The sequence below is a fragment of the Manis pentadactyla genome, chromosome 1 (assembly GCF_030020395.1).
Source record: "Manis pentadactyla isolate mManPen7 chromosome 1, mManPen7.hap1, whole genome shotgun sequence".
In the NCBI taxonomy this organism is placed as follows: Eukaryota; Metazoa; Chordata; class Mammalia; order Pholidota; family Manidae; genus Manis; species Manis pentadactyla.
This window is the reverse complement of record NC_080019.1, coordinates 81,478,399-81,500,302: the sequence shown is the minus strand read 5'-3', so window position 1 is coordinate 81,500,302 and position 21,904 is coordinate 81,478,399. Positions and strand designations below refer to the sequence as shown.

At 40.0% G+C, this 21,904-nt stretch overlaps 1 protein-coding gene across 2 annotated transcripts in view; it reads right to left on the bottom strand.

Annotated features, from left to right (window-relative positions):
• Positions 1–10,700: 10,700 nt before the first annotated feature.
• The window catches only part of GYG1 (glycogenin 1), a 28,731-nt gene continuing 17,527 nt past the window's right edge, over positions 10,701–21,904 (bottom strand). Inside the window, exons 6-7 of one of the 2 annotated variants that reach the window (XM_036896379.2) lie at positions 13,783–14,002; positions 10,701–11,558 (exon numbers count right to left, since the gene is read on the bottom strand). In XM_036896379.2, coding sequence (XP_036752274.2) covers positions 11,385–11,558; positions 13,783–14,002 — 394 coding nt within the window. In that variant the 3' untranslated portion in view covers positions 10,701–11,384. Of the gene's footprint in view, positions 11,559–11,795; positions 11,877–13,782; positions 14,003–21,904 lie in introns of those variants that run through there. The other variant, XM_057499005.1, reaches the window with a different exon arrangement.

Below are 21,904 nucleotides of genomic sequence, written 5' to 3'. Positions count from 1 at the left end.
AAAGCCACAAAATCATCTTCCTTAGTTTACTTAATCCTATGTAACTAATACCTGTTCTGCTGAAATCTAGTTTTTTACTAGTTTAGGAGTAATAAAACAGTGACTATAGATGACAAAAGACTTACAAATGACAATGGTTAAAGATCTGATGAGAGCTTACTGTAAAACAGTTGTCATAAGGAAATTTGGATATTTTTGTAACACAAAAAAAAAACATTAACAAAGTTTAACATCATTCTCCGTGATAGTGCTTTCCAGGTAATTAAGCAGGTAAATAAGCCAAATTAGCCAAATATTTTCTCTAATGAGAAAAAATTCCTCTGACATGTTCCAGGGGCCCTCTGGAAAATATCAGTGAACTAGAGGTAAAAAGCACCTTTTGGAATTTGATTTTGGAAAGCTGTTAAAAGTTTTAAGGCACTTGCTTAAATAGTTACATTAGACAAAGCTACACTTCACTTTAAGCATTTTTCTTTGAAAGATTTAACAGATAGCATCAACTTAAATGACTTTAGGTAAACTTAGGCAGCTGATAACCATAAGGACATGTCTATTTCAGTTCAACTTAAATTAGCGTTAATGCTTAATATCTTCTATTAGAATTTTTCTGGAAGTTTCAGAATGCCCAATTTTTACAAGCACTTGTCTTTAAATCAATTTTTATTAATACCATCTGGAGGTAGAAAAATAGTTTTCATTTACACACTTAGACACAAACATACAGATTGAGACGTAATGATAGTGAGAGGACAGACAGCTCCTGGCGTGAGCCAGGAGGGGACAAGAGAGCCCGTGGTGGTGCATTGTCTAGGAGTTTTATAGGCAGTTGAGGATATTTGGGAATGTGAAAAAAGCTTAGGGGTGTGGACTTTAAGGCAAGCAGTAGGTGTTTAGGATTGCAGGGGAGACAAGAGAGCGAGCTTGGTTCGGAGGTAGGAGAAAGCCTGGATATATGGGATCTCTTTGCATTTGCCCGTACGCTCACAGAAGTTGTATACGTCGCAGAGAATTTTAGGATCTAAAGAGCCATTTGGGGGCCATTTAGACTGATTGCCCAAGGGATATTGTGGCCAGATCTCATTACAGTAGCGAACAAGCAGAAAAGGTTTGAGGTCTGGAGTGAGGTGGAGGGGCTTTAGATTATTGACTAAGCACCCTAGTGGTGAATCTGCGGGAACGGAGGGGCCAGATCCCATGGTGAGAACGAGACTGTTCAGAAGTCGCTGAGGCGTCCCTGAGCGATTGAGAAGGTCGCGGAGAAGACCAGGCACAGTTAGGGGGTCATGACCACCTCTAACTGTGGGGTCGAGGCGAAAACGCCGGGGAGGCTTGATACCTGGTACCAGGAGTTTTCAAGTCGAGTAGACACGTAGATAAAGGGAGACCAGGCCTCAGTGGATGAGGATTCTCACCATGGGGAGGCAGAGAAGGGTCGACTACGGGGATCAACTGTGACTCTGAAAGTCATGGTTGGGGGTGCCCCTGTCCCAGAGGAGACCTTGTGGGTGCTGGACACTCAACGGTCACTTCCCAGGTTCCAAAGGGACATTTAAGTCGACCATGAAGGGAAGACTCACCAAATCGAAGGCTGGTGTTGGGGGAGAAGACGAGCGACCGGGGAAATGGATGGTGAGCCCGTGGAGGAGGATCGGGCAGTGAGGGTTCCCACAGCAGCTCAGGTTCCCGGAGGAAGAGCAAAGTCAATGGGAGAGCCTCATCCAAGTCACAGCACCAATGAAAGGGTATCTCGCCACGACCCTCCTTACCCAGAATGACTCAGGAGACACGGGCCCACGCAAGAGATTTTATTACCTGAAGGAGAGAGTGGCTGCCCCAGAGGGGGGTGGGGAAGAGAGCAGAGGGACAGAGAGAGACAGCAGAGAGAGGGCAGCAAGAGAGAGTTGCGAGTGAGAGAGAGGCAGAGACAGACAGACAGGGCAGCAGCGTGGTGCCGTTTATTGTGGTGGATCCGCTGGCCTGTTGCTTTGGGGGAGGGTTGGGATGTTTAGAGATAAGGCGGGGTAAGCCCAGGCATAATTCTCACCGGCTTATGTGCCTGGGACCATGGGGCAAATGGAGGATAAATTACTATATTCTTACACTCACAATTCTGTGAAGATACCGTATTATATAATTTTTACCAACAGTATATAAAAAGTGCTACAAGTTAACTGAGAATAATTTATATTCCTACCACCTTCTTTACTTAGCTCAATTTAACTGGTTGAATTCCTTGTTTAGAAATCAGTGTATCAGTTTTTAAACTTTATGTTATATATCTTGATCTTCTAAAACACTGGTTCCAGTTATTTTTATTTCTTCATCTGCCAGAAAAAAAAAAGGATTGTGATTATACCTGTGTGTAGTGACACTACTAGATAATACTTTGCATTGTAGATTTTGCCTAATTACAGTTCTAGGATTGAAGTAACCAAGAAAATAATCTCATGTTTATTACCAGTGAGTACCAATGAAATTATCTTCAGGCAATGTATATTTTTTTGCTGAGGATGTCAAAGGCATTGGTGCATTTTGTTTTTCATTTTATTTAGAGTATTTGTCAAAGTTCCATTTATCAGGATTTGGAAGATTAAAAACAGGACTGATTTTAAACTTGACTAACAAGAACCCAAATGTTTAAATTTGTAACTTTATGAACTTTGAAATACTTGCAAAAGGTGTAATACAACAGCTTTCCCTCATTCATCAATAAGTATGTAGTAACCACTTTCCTTATATTCTGTTACTTCATTTTTATGGTATTTCTGAATAAGAAAAGCCAAAAATACAGAAATTAAAGTGATTGGGATGCTTCCCTGCATTAATGCCTACTTCAAAGGGGAAACTGTTGATTAGAAACTCTACAAGCAAGACGTTTTCTTCCATTGTTAATATATTCATACTTACTGTATGGTAATAAAGGAGAAGAGTCTTCTAACAGAGGCCATAATAATTTACTTCTTTTGAAAGGGTAACTGATTTCTTACTGCGAATCAGATAAATGGTTAAAATGGGATATTTTTAACTTTTTCCAGTTCACTATTAAACTTCCCTGGGTCAAGAATTTTCTGAAAATTTAAACCCACTTCTATTTTTAAATATCAATATTGATTTCTACACACAATTCTACTACATGGCACAGGAGACCTCATTAACCTGAACCAAGTATCTAAAACTGTAATAACCAGACTACACTGGGACTTCACTTAGAAGGACAGCAGATGTCAATACTTCTTAGGTGGATAAAAAAAAAATTGTAGGGCATGTCTGCACATTTAAAACCCAGTTTAGACTATTGCAAGAGAGCATTTAATGTGATCAGACATGATCTTAAGAATCATCACAAAGATTAGTAAGCAGAGATAGGGACTAATGTTTTAGGAAGGTTTTTAGTAAGTGCTATCTTTTCAGCATTCTAGTTTATTAAACTAAATAAAATCAAACAATGTTTAACTAATTTACCATTTTTGTTAGGGAAGAGCCATCCCCTAGTACATTTAAAAAAAATTGTACCAGTATCAATAATGTTGGTAAATATTCATGAGAAATATGTGAAGTATAGTGAAGGATACTTTATATTGCTTCTTGCAATTTTAAGTTATAAGTACAGAGGATTACATGAATAATAGACCTTGATCAAGCATGGAGTTACTCTCCAAAGGCATGGACCTGACCTTAGCATAGGCCAATTGGTCTTACAACCAAAGGCTGTAATATCTACCATTGTTCACATGGGGATAAAAAGATAAGGATCTATTGGTCAGCTGCACAGATACTGCAATCTAAGTTGTTGGCCTTTTTACACATTTCACTAAGTGACCCTTGGTACTTTAGGCTTCCTGGAAAAGATTCTGCACTGTAATTGTGCAGCTTTGTATGGATAAGTTAATACTTGACCTTAATTAAGGTATATCCTTTGAAGATGAGGGGAGAAAATAAAATGTTAGCCTGTTCATTGACTTCCCAGCCTCCTAACTTGGCACTTCTTGTGCATTATATGCTATTTTCTATGGTAAACTCGTCATCCTCTCTGATTCCAAGTTAATAGCATTTGCTTAATATTTATTTTTAAAAATAAACTATGTAAGCCTTTTCAGTTTAAAGATTATACTGTGTTAAAAACAGAAAAGGTAGTAGGCAAACTACTGAGTGATATGTTTGATTTTGCCTCCACCACCAAATTTGATGCTTTGATACCTTTCCTCAATTGCAAAAAAGGCAGGCTTTGAATCTTGTGCTCTTTTGTGATACAAATGGAAAGTTCCAAAATACATGTAATAATTTGGATTGCATATTGCATGTTCACAACAATAAGACTAGGTTTCTGTTCTCAACAAGAAACCCAGAAGCCAGAAAGGTTTTTGACCCGTTAAAACAATAGTCTTCAGTAAATCCATATACTTAACTCAGTAGGAAGGGACCAAATCCAAAGGCCCTATTACTGAACATTTGACCCTTTTTCTATTTTTGTTCTAGGCAAACAGTAGTGAGAAGTCACTGATAGATGAAAAGAAAGAAAAATCTCAAAAATCAGAACACAGAACAAGTAAATCATAAGAGTTGAGTTGCTTACTTAGTATAGATGCAAGGAGCCCTTACCCCTACAGGGATATTTTGACCCTAAATACATCCCAATATCACAGCACTGTCATATAATAGAACTTTTTCCACTTCTGGGCCAATAAAACAACTGAAAACAGGCTAATAGATGCTTGTAAGATACAAAATCTACACACTGTGAAGCTGATCTTGTCCAAGCCAAAACTCACAACTTAATTTCTACCTTTGGAATTTCTTAACAATTTATTTTTATATTAAATTTTCAGGCAGCCTAGTTAGGAAAGCTTTTGTAAAAGGTATTTCATTTCCCAAGTTCTTTTTCAAGGCCACTGTCCTTAAGTTCACAGCAAGCAGAATAAATGAAATTGTTACTTGCCAGATTTCTGGCATTTGTATTTCTGGTTTTATATACATAGAAGTTTCTTTGATCTCTGTTTCCAGGTATCTTACTGTTTTGACCATACATTTCTTTAATGCATAGCAGCTTTGGAGTTGGGAGCATATAAAAATTTGAATCAGAGACTTGGAGATTATTTACCTTTCTTATTCTTTATCTGCAGAATGAGTATACTATTTATACATCATAGGATTGGTAAAAGAATTGAGATGTAAGTATCCAATATTGTCTTACCTCTTTTTGCTTTCTTACGTTGTTTTTACTTAAAGGAGACTGAATTTCAGCTTCTGAAACTCAGAGAAGTATATTATCAAGCAACTTACCCAAGTATAAAAAGAAATTATAATCAATTTTTGAATTTGGAATAATCAGAAAAAAAGCAAACCATGGCAGACTATTTCATTTAAGGAGAAGCCAAGTCTTTCTTAGCTTAGTGTAGTCTTAATGTCTCACCAAATCTCACTGGTTAAAAAGATAAGACCACACAATTGTATTTATAGATGTTATTTATGGTAAATTTCCTGTATTGCCCAGTGAATTTCCTATGCATCTTTGGCCAAAAACCTGACTCCGTTTTATTTGCTGTAACTACCTCCTTAATGTAGCAAGTGGGTCTCAAATGTCATTTGGGTCAGTCATTTGGAGTGCTTGAGAGTTACTTGGAGTAGAGATACTATAGGCCTCAGTTGAGACCTGATGAACCAGAATCTGTAGTAATGAAGCCCAAGAAACTGTACCTATAATTAAGTCTCCTGTGTTTTCAGGAGCAGATTGGAGAGTCCATTGCTGAAGCCACTAATCCTCATGCCTTTTTCCTCACTCTGACCAATTCATCAGCAACTTTACTGCCCTTACCCTGCTGAAAAGTTATGCTGTTAGCATTTGTCTCTCCAGGTCCACTACAGTAAACTAATGGGCCTCCCCATCAACTCTTTTGTCCTCAAACTCTTTTCCACCAGCTTCAAGAGCAGTGTTTTTAAAATGTAAATCCCAAAAGTAAGACAATTAGACCATCTTTAAAAATATCTGCAATAGACTGAAACTGTATTAAAATTAATGAATTCATAATGATACTAGAATAAAACTCCCTAGAACCACCTTAGTCTTTTAGAGGATGCTAGGTCAAGTCAATTCTTGAATTTGGAATAATCAGAAAAAAGCAATTTTTGAATTTGGAATTCAATATGGATTGCATATTGCATGTTCAAACAATAAGACTAGGTTTCTGTTCTCAACAAGAAACCCAGAAGCCAGAAAGGTTTTTGACCCATTAAAACAATAGTCTTAAGTAAATCCATATACTTAACTCAGTAGGAAGTACTTAGTCTTTTAGAGGATGCTAGGACAAGTCAATTCTTTATTTTGTATATAGTCGTTCCTTGACTTAAAAGGGAGCTATATCCTTGCTCAGAACACTTAAATTAGCCTACAGTTCAGCAAAATCATCTAACATTAAGCCTATTTTATAATAATGTGTTGAATATCTCATAATTCATTGAAGACTATTGAAACTGAGTAACAGAATGGTTGTGTTGGGTGGTTTACCCTGCGATTGCCTGGCTGCTGGCAGCTGTGGCTGTACTGCCCAGCATCATACCACATAGCACTAGCCTTGAAAGATCAAAACTCTTTTAAGTATGGTTTCTCCTGAATGCATACTGTTTTTACACCACTGTAAAGTTGAAAAAATCATTAAGTCAACCCATTTGAGGGAGGAGACTATCTGTGCTAATGAATGAAGCGAAAGAGGCATTTACCCTTTTTTTTTAACAATAGAAATTTAACCCCAAATAACCAAGTTATTGATGAATGGGAGTATATAGAAACATTTCAGCTAGTAAGTGAGAGTATCAACATTTTTCAACCCATGAAACAATATTTTTCTAGGCAATGATCATCAACAGTAGTTAATACCATAAGAAAATAACCAGAGATTTGGCAGTACCTAACACCACTAAAAAGAATCCCCTCCCCCCATCCCCCAAATCACACCTTAATCTGACTGGTTCTCTAAGTCAGTTTATAAGAAATACAAAATTCAGGGAACTATGTTAAATTTCAGTCAGCAAAATGCAGAATGTAGGAGACTACAGGACAAATAATCTGGTTTCTTCAATAAATAAATTGCAATGAAACAACAAAAAGGGAGGGTAAGGAAACAAGGGTGTATTAGAGGTACACCAACCAACTGCACTGTGTGGGCCTTAGCTGGATCTTGATAAGAACAAACTGGAATGAAAATACAAAATAATGGGAAGACATTTGGAATTAACAGTCATTTTGTGTGATATTTTTCTGAAGTCCTTATATTTTAAAGATATATTTGGAGACATTTCATATGAAATTTTTCATCTGGGATTTGCTTCCAAATAGTCTGGTGGGGGAAGATACATGAAACAATTGTTGAAGCTGAGTGAAGAGTTAATAAATATCCTTCTAAACTATTCCAAAAACATAGAAGAGGAAGAAATGCTTCCAAATTGATTCTATGAGACCAGTATTACCTGATAAAAAACCAAAGACACTACAAAAAAGAAAATTACAAACCAATATCTCTGATGAACATAGATGTAAAAAAACAGATATACAGATCAATGGAACAGAAAAGAAAGCCCAGAAATAAACCCACACTTAAATGCATCAATTAATCTCTGACAAAGGAGGCAAGAATATGCAATTGTGATGTACCAGTCTATTCAGTAAATGGTGTTGAGAAATTGGACAGCTACATGCAAAAGAACTGGACTACTTTTTTACACTACACAATAATAAACTTGACATGGATTAAAGACCAAAATGTAAGACCCAAAACCATGAAACTTCCAAAAGAAAACATAGGCAGTAAACTCTTGGACATCGGCCTTACCAATTTTTTTTCTGCATATGTCTTCCCGTGCAAGGGAAACAAAAGGAAAAATAAATAGTTGGGACTATATTAACTAAAAAGCCTTTGCACAGCAAAGGAAACCATCAATAAAACGAAAAGACAACCTACTGAATGGGAAAAGACATTTGCAAGTGATATATCTGATAAGAACTTAATATCCAAAATACATAAAGAATTCATACAACTCAACACCAAAAAAAGATATCTGATTAAAAAATGGGCAGAAGACCTGAATAGACGTTTTTCCAAAGAAGACATTCAGATGGCCATCAGACACAAGATGTTCAATGTCAGTAATCATCAGGGAAATGCAAATCAAAACTGCAGTGAGATACCACCTCATACCAGTCAGAATGGTTAAGACAAATAACAAGTACTGAGAATGTGGAAGAAAGAGAACCCTCATGCACTGTTGATGGGAATGTAAATTGGTGCAGCCACTCTGGAAAGTATAGAAGTTTCTCAAGAAACTAGGAAATACCATGCGATCCAGTAATTCTACTTCTGGAATTATAGAGAATGAGAACAAAATCACCAGTTTGTAAAGACATATGCACCCCTAAGTTTACTGCCGCACTATTTACAATAGCCAAGATACAGAAGCAACCTAAGTGTTCATCAGTAGATGAATGGATAAAGAAGATGTGCTCAGCCATAAAAGAGAATGAAATCTTGCCATTTATGACAACATGGATGAAACTTAGAGGCTATTAGGCTAAGTGAAGTGAGTCAAATACCATATGATATCACTTATTTGTATGTGGACTCTATGAACAAATGAACAAACAACAAACCCAGAAAAAGACTCACAAATACAGAGAACAAACCTGTGGTTGCCTGAGGGGAGGCAGGTGGGGCCTTAGACAAAATAGGTGAAACTGATTAAGAGGAACAAATTTACAATTATAAAATAAGTCAAAGGGATGAAAAGTACAGCACAGGGAATAGTCAGTAGTATTATAGTAACTTTGTAAGGTGACAGATGGTAACTACACATTATGGTAAGCATTCTTTAATGCATATAAATGTGAAATCACTATGTGGGACACCTCAAACTAGTATGTCAACCCATATAGATGGGTTCTTTATACTATTCTGCTTACTTTTAATGTATGTCCATAATTTCCCCTTAATAAGATAAAGATAAATTAATTAAACTTCAAATAATTGCTATTGAATTTAGCTCATACCTTGGCCTATGAAACCACTGCCTGCTTCTCTACCCTGGTCTTAGAATCCTTTACTTCCACCAAATTTTGTCTGCCCCAGGGTCTTTGCTCATACAGTTCCCACTGAAGGGAGTGTTCTGCCTTCTCACCCCCTTTTGACTGACTCAGAGCATCCCTTTCTGGCTTAATCAGCATCTTGTAGGAGGTCTTTCCTGACTACCCGAAGGTTGGACTTTCCTGCTAATGTCAGTGTACCTTCTTTAGCATAATTTTTAATTATATTAGTTTCTTGAATATAAGGAATTATGTCTGTTTTGTATGCTTCTTTATTTCTATTTCCTGTCCCTTGTGTGATGGTAGATACTCATTAAGTGCTTGTTGCATGAATTATTCAGCGTTGTCAGTCTTAACTGTTGTGTATGTCAGCTGAAATTGTGTTTGATGTCAAATGAAGATAACTGAATAAATACTTTGGTAGATGTGATTTCTGGAATAAACTCGAGTGTTCCCTTGAAACCAGGCATATCTTTATTACCACTGGGATTGTGAAAGCAACATGGGGCTGAAATGACCTTTGAAATTATATACTGACAGGTTGTCCAGAAGTAAAGGGTCATTTGTATGACTTGCAAAATATACTGTAATTAATTAAATTTCAGTTTAGCCAGATTTTTCTAGGTACTGGATTCTCACTGGAAGAGTTTAGTTTATACCCTGCAGTTCAGAGTTTTGGACTAGCAGTATCATGAGAGAGCTTTGCACCACAGCACCTGCCACCCGGAGGCACTTTAAACTGTTGTTTGGCAGTGCTTCATGTACCTGAAGATCACAGCGACTCATTTTCCACCAGGCCAAATAATGGTAGCTTATTTTATCTTCAGAAATCACTTAATATTTTACAATTTCAGGTAAATCCTCAGGTTCCTCTTGAGCTCTTGGGGTGACCAGCCTCCAAGGTGGCCCCCAGTCACCCTTTCCTCCAGGTTTCCACACTCCTGTGTATTCACACTCACACCTGTACTCAACACGGCTGACCTGTCCAACCAACAGGATACTAAGGAAATACAGAGGGTGACCTTGACGGTTAGGTCATAAAGCTGCTGCAGCCCTGCCCTGCTACCTCTCAAGTTCTTCTTGTCCTGGGCTTCTCTCCCCTCTTCCTCAATAGAATGATTACTCATGTTAGTTTTACAAGGCCATTGCTGCATCCTACCCTTCCCTGGCTTGCCATCCTGCAATCTAGGATCGTCTGTACATTTAGTAAATATACTTTATACTTCTATCATTTTAAGTTATGGATAAAAACACCAGAAGCCCAATGTTCCAACACTGATTTAACAGCCGTGAAATGCAACTGTTGATCCTTCACAGACTGCCTACGAACCCACAATGATTTTAAGGTTACAATATTCTAAAATCTGAATACTCAATAGGGAGCAGCAGTGTGGGCGGCAGATGACATAAATGAGATCTCACTTTCCCCCACCTGTCAGATCCACCACCATCACTGGACAACACTAGATTTAAATCTCTCGAGATAGCTACAAAACCGATCTGCAAAGCTTATTATTGTAGCAGCAAGTTTTACGCTGGTTTTAAAAATAATGACAAATTCTGTAAATTATGAAAAATTCCCTATAACATTTTTTTTTCGGGGGAGTGGGAATCCTTAATTAGACAACCAAGGTATCGCAATAAGTCTTTATTTTTCATACAAGGTGTCACTGCAGGTAACCATCAGAAACCACTGCTGTTTGCAGATACACAGAACTGAACAAAGCATTTCAGCATGCTGCCATAGCAAACCGGTGAACAACTTCAGACGCTAAGACTCAGAAAAGAAAATGGGCCAACGCCATTTGCTGATATATTTATGAATCACTAGCAGTGTTATTACAGGCTGTCTTCACCTGAAAGCAGAATTACAACCACTCTGGCAGCCTCTGGGCAATCCTAAAATGCAGGTCTCATGATGGGTACAAGCAAGCAAGCAAGAGACAGATGCCCTGTCCCGTTGTGAAGGGAAATGGACTTGGAGCCTGGCTTGGCACATTTAAGTTGATAGAGCCACCTTACTAGTTTAGGAGTGTGTTTCCCTTACCGCATATGCTGGCAATCAGCATAACTATTTCTGAAATGTTAGCTGAACAAGCCCAGGGTTAAAAAGCACAACACCATCCATACCACAAAACTGCTGCTTCACCACTTTTGCCCAGTTCTCACCTGTTGCCCTGCAAAATCCCCTCATCTGATGACTTTTCGTGAAAGCCTCTAGCAACCATAACAGACCTTTCTTAACCCAGCTCTAGGTACTAAGTATCAGAAATAAGTGCCTGTGAAGGGATGTGTCCATAGGAAAATGGCAGTGTGTCTACTGGAGGTAAGTGTCAAGTTTCCTCTTGATGTTGTCAAAGGAATCTGCTCCCATGTAATCAGCCTGGCCCTGTTCCCAGCGCTCCTTCCGTTCTTCTGAAGATACAAAAGGCTGTGCTGTAGCTGGGCTCTCTCCGAGGGACAGATGGGATACAGCTCCTGAGACACCTTCCTAGAAGGAGAGCATAATCAGAGACTTCTTGAGAGCTGAAAATCAGACCATTGGAAAGAACGCAATAAATTGAAGAAGGTGAGAAAAGCCAGGATGAATTATCATGCAAAGTAGCAAAAACTGAAAAGCATTACATGAAACAAACAAAAAAAGACACAGAAATACAAGGGTCATATGATTTTTTTCCTAACAAAATGAAGACTTCTTGACTCAGTGAAAACATTGGGAGAACAAAGTAATTAGGGTTAATGTTTAAGTTCTGCATACCTTTCTACAGAAGCCACAAGAGAAAGCCAGTGTATAGACCAAGTCTGAGAGCTGCAAACAGTTCATTAGAAAGTGTAAGATGGATGGACAAGGGAACACAAGTCTCACGATAAATTCTCAGTCTGTGTGGGCTCAGAAAGGTTGAGAACTTAAACAAAAAGATACCTCAGAGGCTAAGCTTCAGAAAGAACCTAACCAGAGAGCCGCACCACATACACAAGTTGTTGCATTATAAAAGTGAGAGCTAAATGGTTCGAGACTATGGACCAAACTTATTTGCCTGTTCAAGCTTATTACCAAGTAGCATCTATTCTTGTAGCTTCTGTTAATTTAATTGCTTAGTTTTTGAACAACTGTTTCAAGTCCCATCTTCACCTTTTCTTGGTTCTTAATTCTTAGTCCTTGGGTTGCCGAAAGAACAAGGGACATGTGCAGGAAATGGAGCAAACCTTCTTTACATTATTTGATTCTCATTACACACAGATAGGCAATTCCCTTCAATTGTACACATAAGAATATCAAAGCTATCTATCCTTCAAAAGGCTCTGAGAAGGTACTAGAAATCTTAGCACAGAAAAAGGCAGGTGAATGAATATATATAGGTATTGCTTTAACAGAGAAAATGGTAAAACAAAATTTTTGATTACCTGTTTTTGTTGCCATATATATGCAGTGTATATACATGTATACATGTATTTAAATTTACAGGAATTCCAGGGTATTTCCTGGGATTGTATTAGAGCTGATGCAAGTTTCCTTTAATTAGCCCTGCCTTTGCCTTCCTCTTTCAGTAGCAGAGACATAAGGGGCTCTTTCAGAGTCCCCTGATCACAGTATTTTCATAAGGTAACAGTCTCTCAGCCCAATGGATTTGAGTCCCGGTCTGCTATTGACTAGTCTGTTACACAACTAAGAGAGGTTATGTAACTTCTTTGAGCTTCAGTTAGTTTTAATATATAAAAAGGGGATATTAATAATAATAATTTTGGTAGAGCAGTTGTATGAGTTGAATAAGAATAGCTAACTTTTCTTAAGCCCTTACTATGTGCCAGGAAATGTCCCAAGTATTGTATGAGTATTATTTCATGATCACATAAATCAATTAGAATATTCCTATTCTAATAAGAATGTAAGTGTTATTTTTTCCTTTCTCCTTTTTATATTTTGGTAAGAGTGTTAGTAAGTGAAATGGCTAAAATTTATACCATAGCAAAGAGAAGGATCTTCTTATAATTTCCTAGTCTCTTATAGCAAAATTATTAACTAGTCAGTTAGACTTGATTATAATTCATCCATTCAGTTCTATTCTTTTATCTTAATATGTAACACAAAAGTTTAATTTGTTATCATCTTCCAAAGAACAAACCTCAGAGGAAGACATTTAAAGTCAAAAAGGACATTAAGCAGGTTGTTACTGTAAATGTTAATGTGTCACCTTCTTCCAAGGAGGCTTCTTTTTCAAGATCATATGTAACCATAAGAGTACAAACATGCTAACCAAAATACTCCTAGGAAAGTATTTGTTGTATATTCATCTCACTGAAATTTTCACTGAAAATATATTCTTCTAAGCAGATGGCAAAATAAAATCAATATATCTAAATGTTTGCAGTTTCTAAAACATGACATGGGATATTCTTTATTTTTATAAACTACTAGTTTAGGAATAATACCAGAATCTTAGGACAATGGGCTGAGAACTTTATAGTTACAAGATACAGATATATATAAAAACTTAAAAACCCTTTCGTATGCTCTCAGACCTCAGGAAACTTGCCACAAAATCTATTTCTGCTTTAGTCTTTGCTGGTAATATTTCTCCAAGATGGACAGTTTTCTTTCCAAAAAAATTTTATCTCTTTGTCTAAAATACCACTAAATACTCCGTCTCTATCAGTATACCAAGTTAAAACAAACAAACAATTAAATTGCCTGCAAGAAAAAAAACAGAACCTACCACACTTAGGCATGAGCTGGCATCTTTGACAAGGCCAAATTGTTGAAGCAGAGGTAAAACCTTGGCAGCGAAGATGTCCCACCACAGGCTGAGAAACTCTGGATGAGTCACGTTGGGATCGTGGGGCTCGCTTCTGACACTTTTCGTTTTCGGATCATAAGCATAACTCCATGGTTTGATTCGTCCCAGGAAATGCACCACTTTGGCGTTTGCTCCAAATCTGCCAAGTGAACACACGTGGCAACAGTTAGTGGATTCTGAGCACTGACAAAGGCTGAGCAGCACTTTGACCGGCAGCCTCCACACTGCACCTCCTGTCCTGTAGAGGGGGTGGAAAAGAAAGCGAACTCACTGAAAAAATCTTAGACATACCTTTAAAACTATTCAGCTGTATGTTAACACATCCACAACAATCCAAAGGTGGTGGCAGATCAGTGCAACAACTAAACACCAGTCCCCTGGGGACAGGAAAAGACAGCCACATGGAAAACCATTTGATATTGCCTAGCAAAGGTGGAAATGTGCGTGATCTGCGACCTGAAAACTCAGCTCCTCGGCATATGCCCTGAAGGAACTCTTACACATGTGCAACAGGAGACATAATCAAAATGGTCACAGTGGCAGCACTGTTTGAAATAGTCTTCAGCCAGAAACAACGCAAACGATGGCGTTAGGTTAGGTTACTGTTCAGCAAGTGTTCACCTTTTCCCAGGCTCCGCAGGGAAAGCACACTCCCCTGCCTTGCTGATACTGGGTATGCACACAGGACCTGCCTTAGCCAGTGACATGGGGCCAGAGGTGACAGTGTATTTTTAAACAGCATTGCTTGTTTCTGCTCACCCTCCCTGAGAGGCTGCACCTCCCGGATAATGTGCCTTGGGCAGCCTGCTGGTTCTAGAGCAATGAGACATATGGTGCAGAGGTGGATCAAACCCGAGGCCAGGCACCAACCGCAGCTGAGATTATCAGAGCTGTCCCAGCCTATCCACCAACAGTTGAGCAGGATATACATGCTTATTGTTGAATGTCACTGAGATTTTATTTGTCCATTCTGTTTTTTTAAAGGATGACTTCTGGTAATTTCCTACCATGAAATACAATATAGCATGAAAAATGAGTGAATTACAGCTACACACATCATGTAGCAAATGGATGAACTTTAAAAATATGATGGGGAAAAAAAGACAAATTCAAATTCAAACAGACTTACATATGAACCAACTTACATAAGGGTAAAACAAACCAAAAAAAGGATTGTTTAAAGAGTACTAAACTACAATAAACATAAATGTCATGATATTGGTTATCTGTGCGGGAAAGGGGAAGCTGCGATGGGGAAGGGACAAAAAGGGGCGTCTAGGATCCTGGCTGTATTCTGTTTCCTAACTTGGATGGTGGATATTTTTTTAAAAGCCACATTTTTTGTATATACTTTTTTATGCACGCTGTATTTCACAATAATCCCTCAGAAAGAGGAAGAGTTAAGAGTGGTCCTGTTTTGGCTGGGAAGAAACATGTGCATATAAAACCAAATAATAATAAATGTAAATAGAAGTGTCCCAAGGAAGTTGGGGACAGTAAGTGTACAAGGGATTCAGGGGCGGGGACGTCACTGGAAGCTAAGTTCAGTGGGGCAGTGGGGGTGCATGTGACTTAAATCTTGGACAACAGATGGTTGCTGCGGAGCAGCAGGATGGCGGGTGTCAGGTGAGCACGTGTGTGCAGGACCGGTGTCCTCCGATTATAGCAAAGCCGTCACAAGGAGAGGTGAACTGGAGCAGACCAGTGGGTGCTGGGCTCAAGTGTGGAGATTTTAGTGGTCTGATCTGACAGGAAAGCATCTGAGCATGATGTACTGATCAAAATAATCAAACACTATTCATGTAGCCTTTCCTATCTCCTGAAGATTTTTTTGTTTTGTTTTGTTTTAGTGTTACAGGCCTATTACACAGCTATCATTATCTGAGAATTTACTATGTTTAGGATCCAGATTTTTTAAGGACATGACTGGGAATAATAACAAGTCCTAATGGCAGGTTTTACTCATGTGTTAACAGAGACTCCCAAAGGCTAAGTGAGCTGCCCAGAGCCACACAGCTATTAAGTGGCAGAGACAGGATTTGGCACTATTTTGCCTCGCTCGGAAGCCTGAGCCTTTCCCATGCCACCATCCTGCCATTCCAAAACTATGCAAGAATAACACCAGATTGTAAGAGTACAGGTCATAAGTAAATGGGGAAATTATCTGCTGCTTAAAAGAATATGTTAGCCTAAACAGAAATTTGGGTGTGTCCTTTACAGAAGAGTAACCCAGGGTATTTCCCTAGTGATCTCTCTCACCAAAGGCAACAATCAGGTGCCAGCCAGAATTTAAGTTGCCTAAAAGCAAAATTGTGAGTAGTTGAATATGAAAAGGAAATTCTGATGTCAGAAGATAAAGTTCAACTGACCTCGACAAGGATAACCAGAAGACTCATTGATTCAGCCCCTGATTTACCTGCCAAATTACCAGCCAGGGATTAAAAAGAAAACAAACTTGGGTACATATCACAATTGTTTTTAAACTACTGAGAGCCATTCATTGTGACTCAGTAGTGGGGGTTTGTCTCAGCTTGCATACATCTCTTAAAATAAGTGTTCTAATTTTAACTTGATAGAATCTCAAAAGAGACGTCCAGATCACAAGACATAGTTTGAACCCAAGCCAGCAATAATACTGCTTATGTTTGCCATTAAAATAACCCCTGTGACCTGATGTTACCAAAGATCAGATAGAGTTTTCACGACTAGTTAAGCTGTTGAGAAATGTAGCTGGTAATGTGTGGATGACACTACAGAGCTGTTTAGAACGGAAAAGGAACTAATACATGACAGTGCACACAGAGCAATTTTAGCTCTCAGGAAGCTCTTTATGTGCAACATTCAGTGAGGTACCAGGAAGGAGAAGCTGGGCACTGCTCATGCGACCCTTCTTGGGGAGATGAGGCTGCGATGCCAGCCAGGCTCTGCCCACTTCCATGACTCTCAGTCTCTGGTACATGGCTACTTGCTCTTGTACCTTCTCAGAATCACTCTCACACACTAGCCCTCCCCCAACACACACACACACACACACACACACACACACAACCAATCAGCCGCCCTTCCTCTCTCTCTACACACACACACACACACACACACACACACACACACACACACACACACAACCAATCAGCCGCCCTTCCTCTCTCTCTACACACACACACACACACACACACACACACACACACACACACACAACCAATCAGCCGCCCTTCCTCTCTCACCAAAAGATTTCTCCTTTCCAACACTCACAGGCTAAGTCAGGAGTCACAGACCCGGGCACCCAAAGGGCGGGCTGCTCACGCAGAGGGGGAAGGGACCTGGTGAGGTGGCACCGTGGGGCCAAACAATCGGGTGTCGCATCACCTGAAGAGAACCATTATCCAGCAGCAAATACTGGAGGCCACTGTGGTCCCACTGATTGTCCCTTGCCTTTCAGGCTACTTAATCCTCCCAGTCATGCTCTGAAAGTCAGAACACCATCAGCACTCAAAACCAGACTTTAATAACCTTGAGTAGGACCTAGTCAACTATTCCACCTGTAAGGCTGGCCTGTCTTCACAAAGCAGTCCAGGGAGAGCCCCACAATGCCAGGCCACCAGGGAGACCTTCCTGGGGCAGCATGTCAGTCTTAGCCTCTCCTGGTTGACGACTCACTCATTCATTCAACCAAAAAATATAGCCCCCTCCCTGCACCTATGTGCACACACTCTGCCTCCCTTCGTGACACAGAGACGAACTGTCCCAGCTCTTATCTGAAGCCGGGCTTTCCACGTGTGCCCTAGGACGCATCCCTTCAGCTCCTCAAGGACATCACTCCAGCAAGCCTCCCTCCAGTTTCCTGCATCACCAGGCTCCCTCTGTCTCTCTCCCTTCCTGATTATTCCCATCAATACACAAACATGCTGTAACTTCTCCCATCTTTAAGAAACAACCACGGCCACCCTCTATTGATCCTAAATCCTCACCTGGCTACCAACTCTGTTCCCTGTTAAAGAAAACACCTTACAAGAGTCACCTACATTCCCAGTCTCCAATTCTCCATTCTCTTGGACCCATTTCCATCAGGCTTTCTCCTCCAACACTCCATCAGATGTGCTCTTGCCAAAGTCACTGGTGGCCTTCACATTCTCGGTCCAGTGCCAATTGGTTCCCAGTTGTCCTTTTACCTGACCTATCACAGCATCTGACACGATGGCCCAATCCCTCTTCCTTGAATATATGCTTTGCCTGGCCTGTGCAACACCTACCTTTCCTGGCTTCCCTCTGGCCTTGCTGTTCTTGGTCTTTTGCCCCATTCCTCCCCATTTTCCTGCCTCTGGTCTCCACCTTCTACCATAACCACTCTCTTGGTTACATCGTCTTGTCTCGTGACTATAAATACCACTTACATGCTGACACTCCCAGTCAGCTCTCATCCTGAACTCGAGACTCTCATCTCCTTACCTCTTCCACATTCTCAGTAGGATGTTTAATGCACATCTCAAACCAAACGTGTCCTAGTCTTCACACATTCAGCATACCTTTGGGCATCATCCCTGCCCCTGCAAGCCTGCTGCCCCCAGTCTGTCCCATATTAAGAAATAGCAACTCTTCTGCTCCAGCTGCTTAGGCCCCACACCTTGAAAGGCATCTTCGACACCTTTCTCTCACTATCTGATTTTTTCAAAAGAAACTGGAAATCTGTGTTTCATGTGAAATTCCCTAATTTTTAAGCATCGACAACTGAGTTAGAAGAAGAAGAAGAAAACTACATGAGGAAGACAAAACAGGTCTGTGGGGACATTCCTGTGGGCGGCCACTAGTCTGAGACCTCTGAGGAAGGTACGGCCTTCCCTCAATCCACATGCTCTCCGCCTCCCACAAGCTCCCTCTCTGACTGAGACAGCATTTCTCAACCAGACTTCTGCCATGAGATATCCCTCCTTTATGCCCTCTGGGTCTGATGTGGAGGTTTTCCCTTGGTGATGCCAACTGAGGTGGGGCCCTGGAATAGACAGCAGTAAGAGCGGAGGACAGATCATCCGAGAGAGACCAACACTTAGAGATGAGGTCAGAGTGACCAGACGGCCACACCAAGGCACAAGGCACCTAGGGCCCATAAGGTATCATGAACAGTCAGAAAGGAAGAACAAGCCACCTATGTAACCACCACGTGATTCTTTTTTTAAAACTCAAACCATGATGGGCCGTGCCATGGAACATATAGGAAGCTGCACACTCAGCAGTTATGAAGATGGTTAGGCTGTAGGGCCCTCAGCGAGCAGAATGTGGGCACCCTCTCCACGCTCCAGGACTGCCCACTGAATGAATGAGTGAATGGGCCAACGAAAAGCTGAAGAAATGAGTGATCCATACTACAGCGCTTCAGGATTTTAGGTGAAGACAAAGGAGTATGAAAAGAAATGAACACAGAAAAGCTAACACAGTCCCAGGGGGAGCTGGAGCTAAGTGTGTCTCAGGGAAGGAGGAAAAAGAATCAAATCAGAAATACATAAGAACAACAGAATTTAGGACAACAAAGTTTCAATTTCACTTTTGGAAAAAAACAATTTTAAAAAGGTTTGGTAAGATCTTAGTGAATAAGCCATACTTCTGAAAAAGAAATAATGGATACAAATATATCTTCAGAGAGTTTAAAGCAGTAAGAAAAAAAAAATGGAAAGAAAGCTTTTGGGTTTCTAGACCTAAACCAGGCCAGGTCTTAGATCTTATCTAAACTCAAGTAAAAGGGTAAGTTAAAATATTCACTTGTAAATTATTTGGTAAATCTAGCTTTGTAGTCAGTCAATTTGACTAATTAATTTGTATGGCAATTTGAAGCAATTCCACAAACATCCTAGTGAGAATGTGGAAGAGGTAAGGAGATGAGAGTCTGGAGTTCAGAGAATTATCTTTGCTTTAGGCCCACTTTATATAGCACAATTAAAACAGCTTTTAGTCAGTGATAACAGAAATCTAAAATGGAACTAAATGTTTGGTTTAAAAGAGAAGAATGAGCTTTTGCCTAGCACTCTGCACAAGCCAAATTCCATGGTACGTGTAAAAAATAGGTTCTTCAGATGGAGAAAACTTGAAAGAAACTAATATGGACTAAAAGCCTATTTCCCAAACATGCTAGGTACTTTCAAAAATACTATTTCATTAAGAAATGCACTTAGGAACTTGTTTCTCAATGCATGTATTACGCATTAACTTAGACATTACTAAGGCAAGCATTTTAGTTCTAAAATTATGCTTTGTTAAGGAGAATGTCTACTATAGAAAATAATACTAATTTTGTTTTTCAGAAGCTATGTTAAAGAATTCATTCAAAGTGGTAAAACTATTAAATGTTTCCTTCATGTTTTATTCTATCCAAATGGTATATAAAGAAGGACATTAGATATGTTATGTTCTTGGCTCAAATTCACTTGAAGGTTGATTCATATTACGCCACCCATTAATGGAAACTCCAAATAGTAGCAAGTCTACACTGTTCACACAGATATCCAAGGCTCTAAGATTCTGCGGCATCTAATTACCGCCTTGGTGACCTCATGGCTCAGGGTTGCTTGAAGTTTGTAAGACAAGTTCTCAACTCTTTCTTCCATGAAGCCCAAGTTGCTCTAAACCACTCTACGGCTTCTCATTCTACTTGCTGTCACCCACACTGTCCTAGGGAGCCAGCACCACAGAGCCACTCAGCCCTGGAGGTCATTCCGAGCCCAACAGTGGGGCTGCACATTCATGCCAAGCTCCCAGAGGTCCACAGGGCTCTCTGTGGAGCAGTTATGGCAGCCCAGATGTTTGCCACAGCCTACCTCAGCTTAAAAGATGTGGGCCATAGTTTAACATTAACTTGAAACAAACAAAACGTTAGCTACCTGCCTTGAATTCAGCCCTTCACAATTTTAAGAAAAATGGGAGGAAAAACATCTCTAGAAATGTATCCCTTCAAGAAAAACAAGTGTCTTTTCCGGCAGAGGGAAGAGCAAATGAGTTCTCTGATCTGCTTTCAACATTCCAAAATAGGGAGCTATCGGGTGAGACAAGGCATCACTCTAAAAAGTCTTATCACAGAAATGGAGAGCTAAAAGCCCCAAGGGCGAGTGGCACAGAGGCAGCATTAACTCTGTCAGGCCCCAGGCCAGCTGACATCTGGCTAAAGGATGGGGTTGCTCCCAACCTCCCCAGTGTGTCACGCACTCTATAGCTTGGACATAAACCAAGGAGATTTCCAAAATTAGCACTCATTTGTTGAGCCAGGAAGAAGAAACCATCCTAACCGTTTTGGTCATTTGGATCTCAAACTGTTTTTCTGGGAAATTCATTTACAAGATATAAAAACAACTGAGTTCCTGAGAGAGGGGGCTGAAGTTCTAGCAAATAACTTTACCCTCCCTGCAAAAACTTAACTCCTCTCCACCTGCTTCTTGTTCTACTTTGTCAAAATTAAATAAACACAGGTAGTGTTGCAAACCAGATTATCACTGAAAGGTACAGTGTGTTCAATTTTGGTGGTAAGGTGAAAATCAGATGAAGTCCCAACGAACCATAGGGGAAACAGTTGCTAGGCACTGGGAGCCAAATCACACGAAAAACATGAAGCTTTAAACACTAGGTGCACCCTGTTTGAGAACTGAGACCGACGGGAGGATGTCAGGTTCATGTCATCCCATGACACATGCTCACTCTGCAGAACTGAGCGGAATGGTGGGTACAACTGCTCACACTACTACTGATTCCTTCTCCTCAGCACGCTCACCTTTCTGCTTGCTCAGCTGAGTCTAGGCAGTTAATGAAGCAACGGCTCTACTACAAATGCAGTTCTAGGAGATCAAAATACCATGGTGTGCAGAAACACTACTCAAACTAGCAGGGTTAGTTATGAGGTAATAAGGATTAAAGAGAATTAGGCCCACATTTCCAAGCAAAGCAGGTTTGTACTTTACAAAGCCAAGGACTAAAGACCAAAATAACGCTTTTCCTATTCTATCCCTTGATAGTAAATCCTGTTCTGTTTGCTGTACTCAGACTACAGTTGGTATGTGTGAGAATT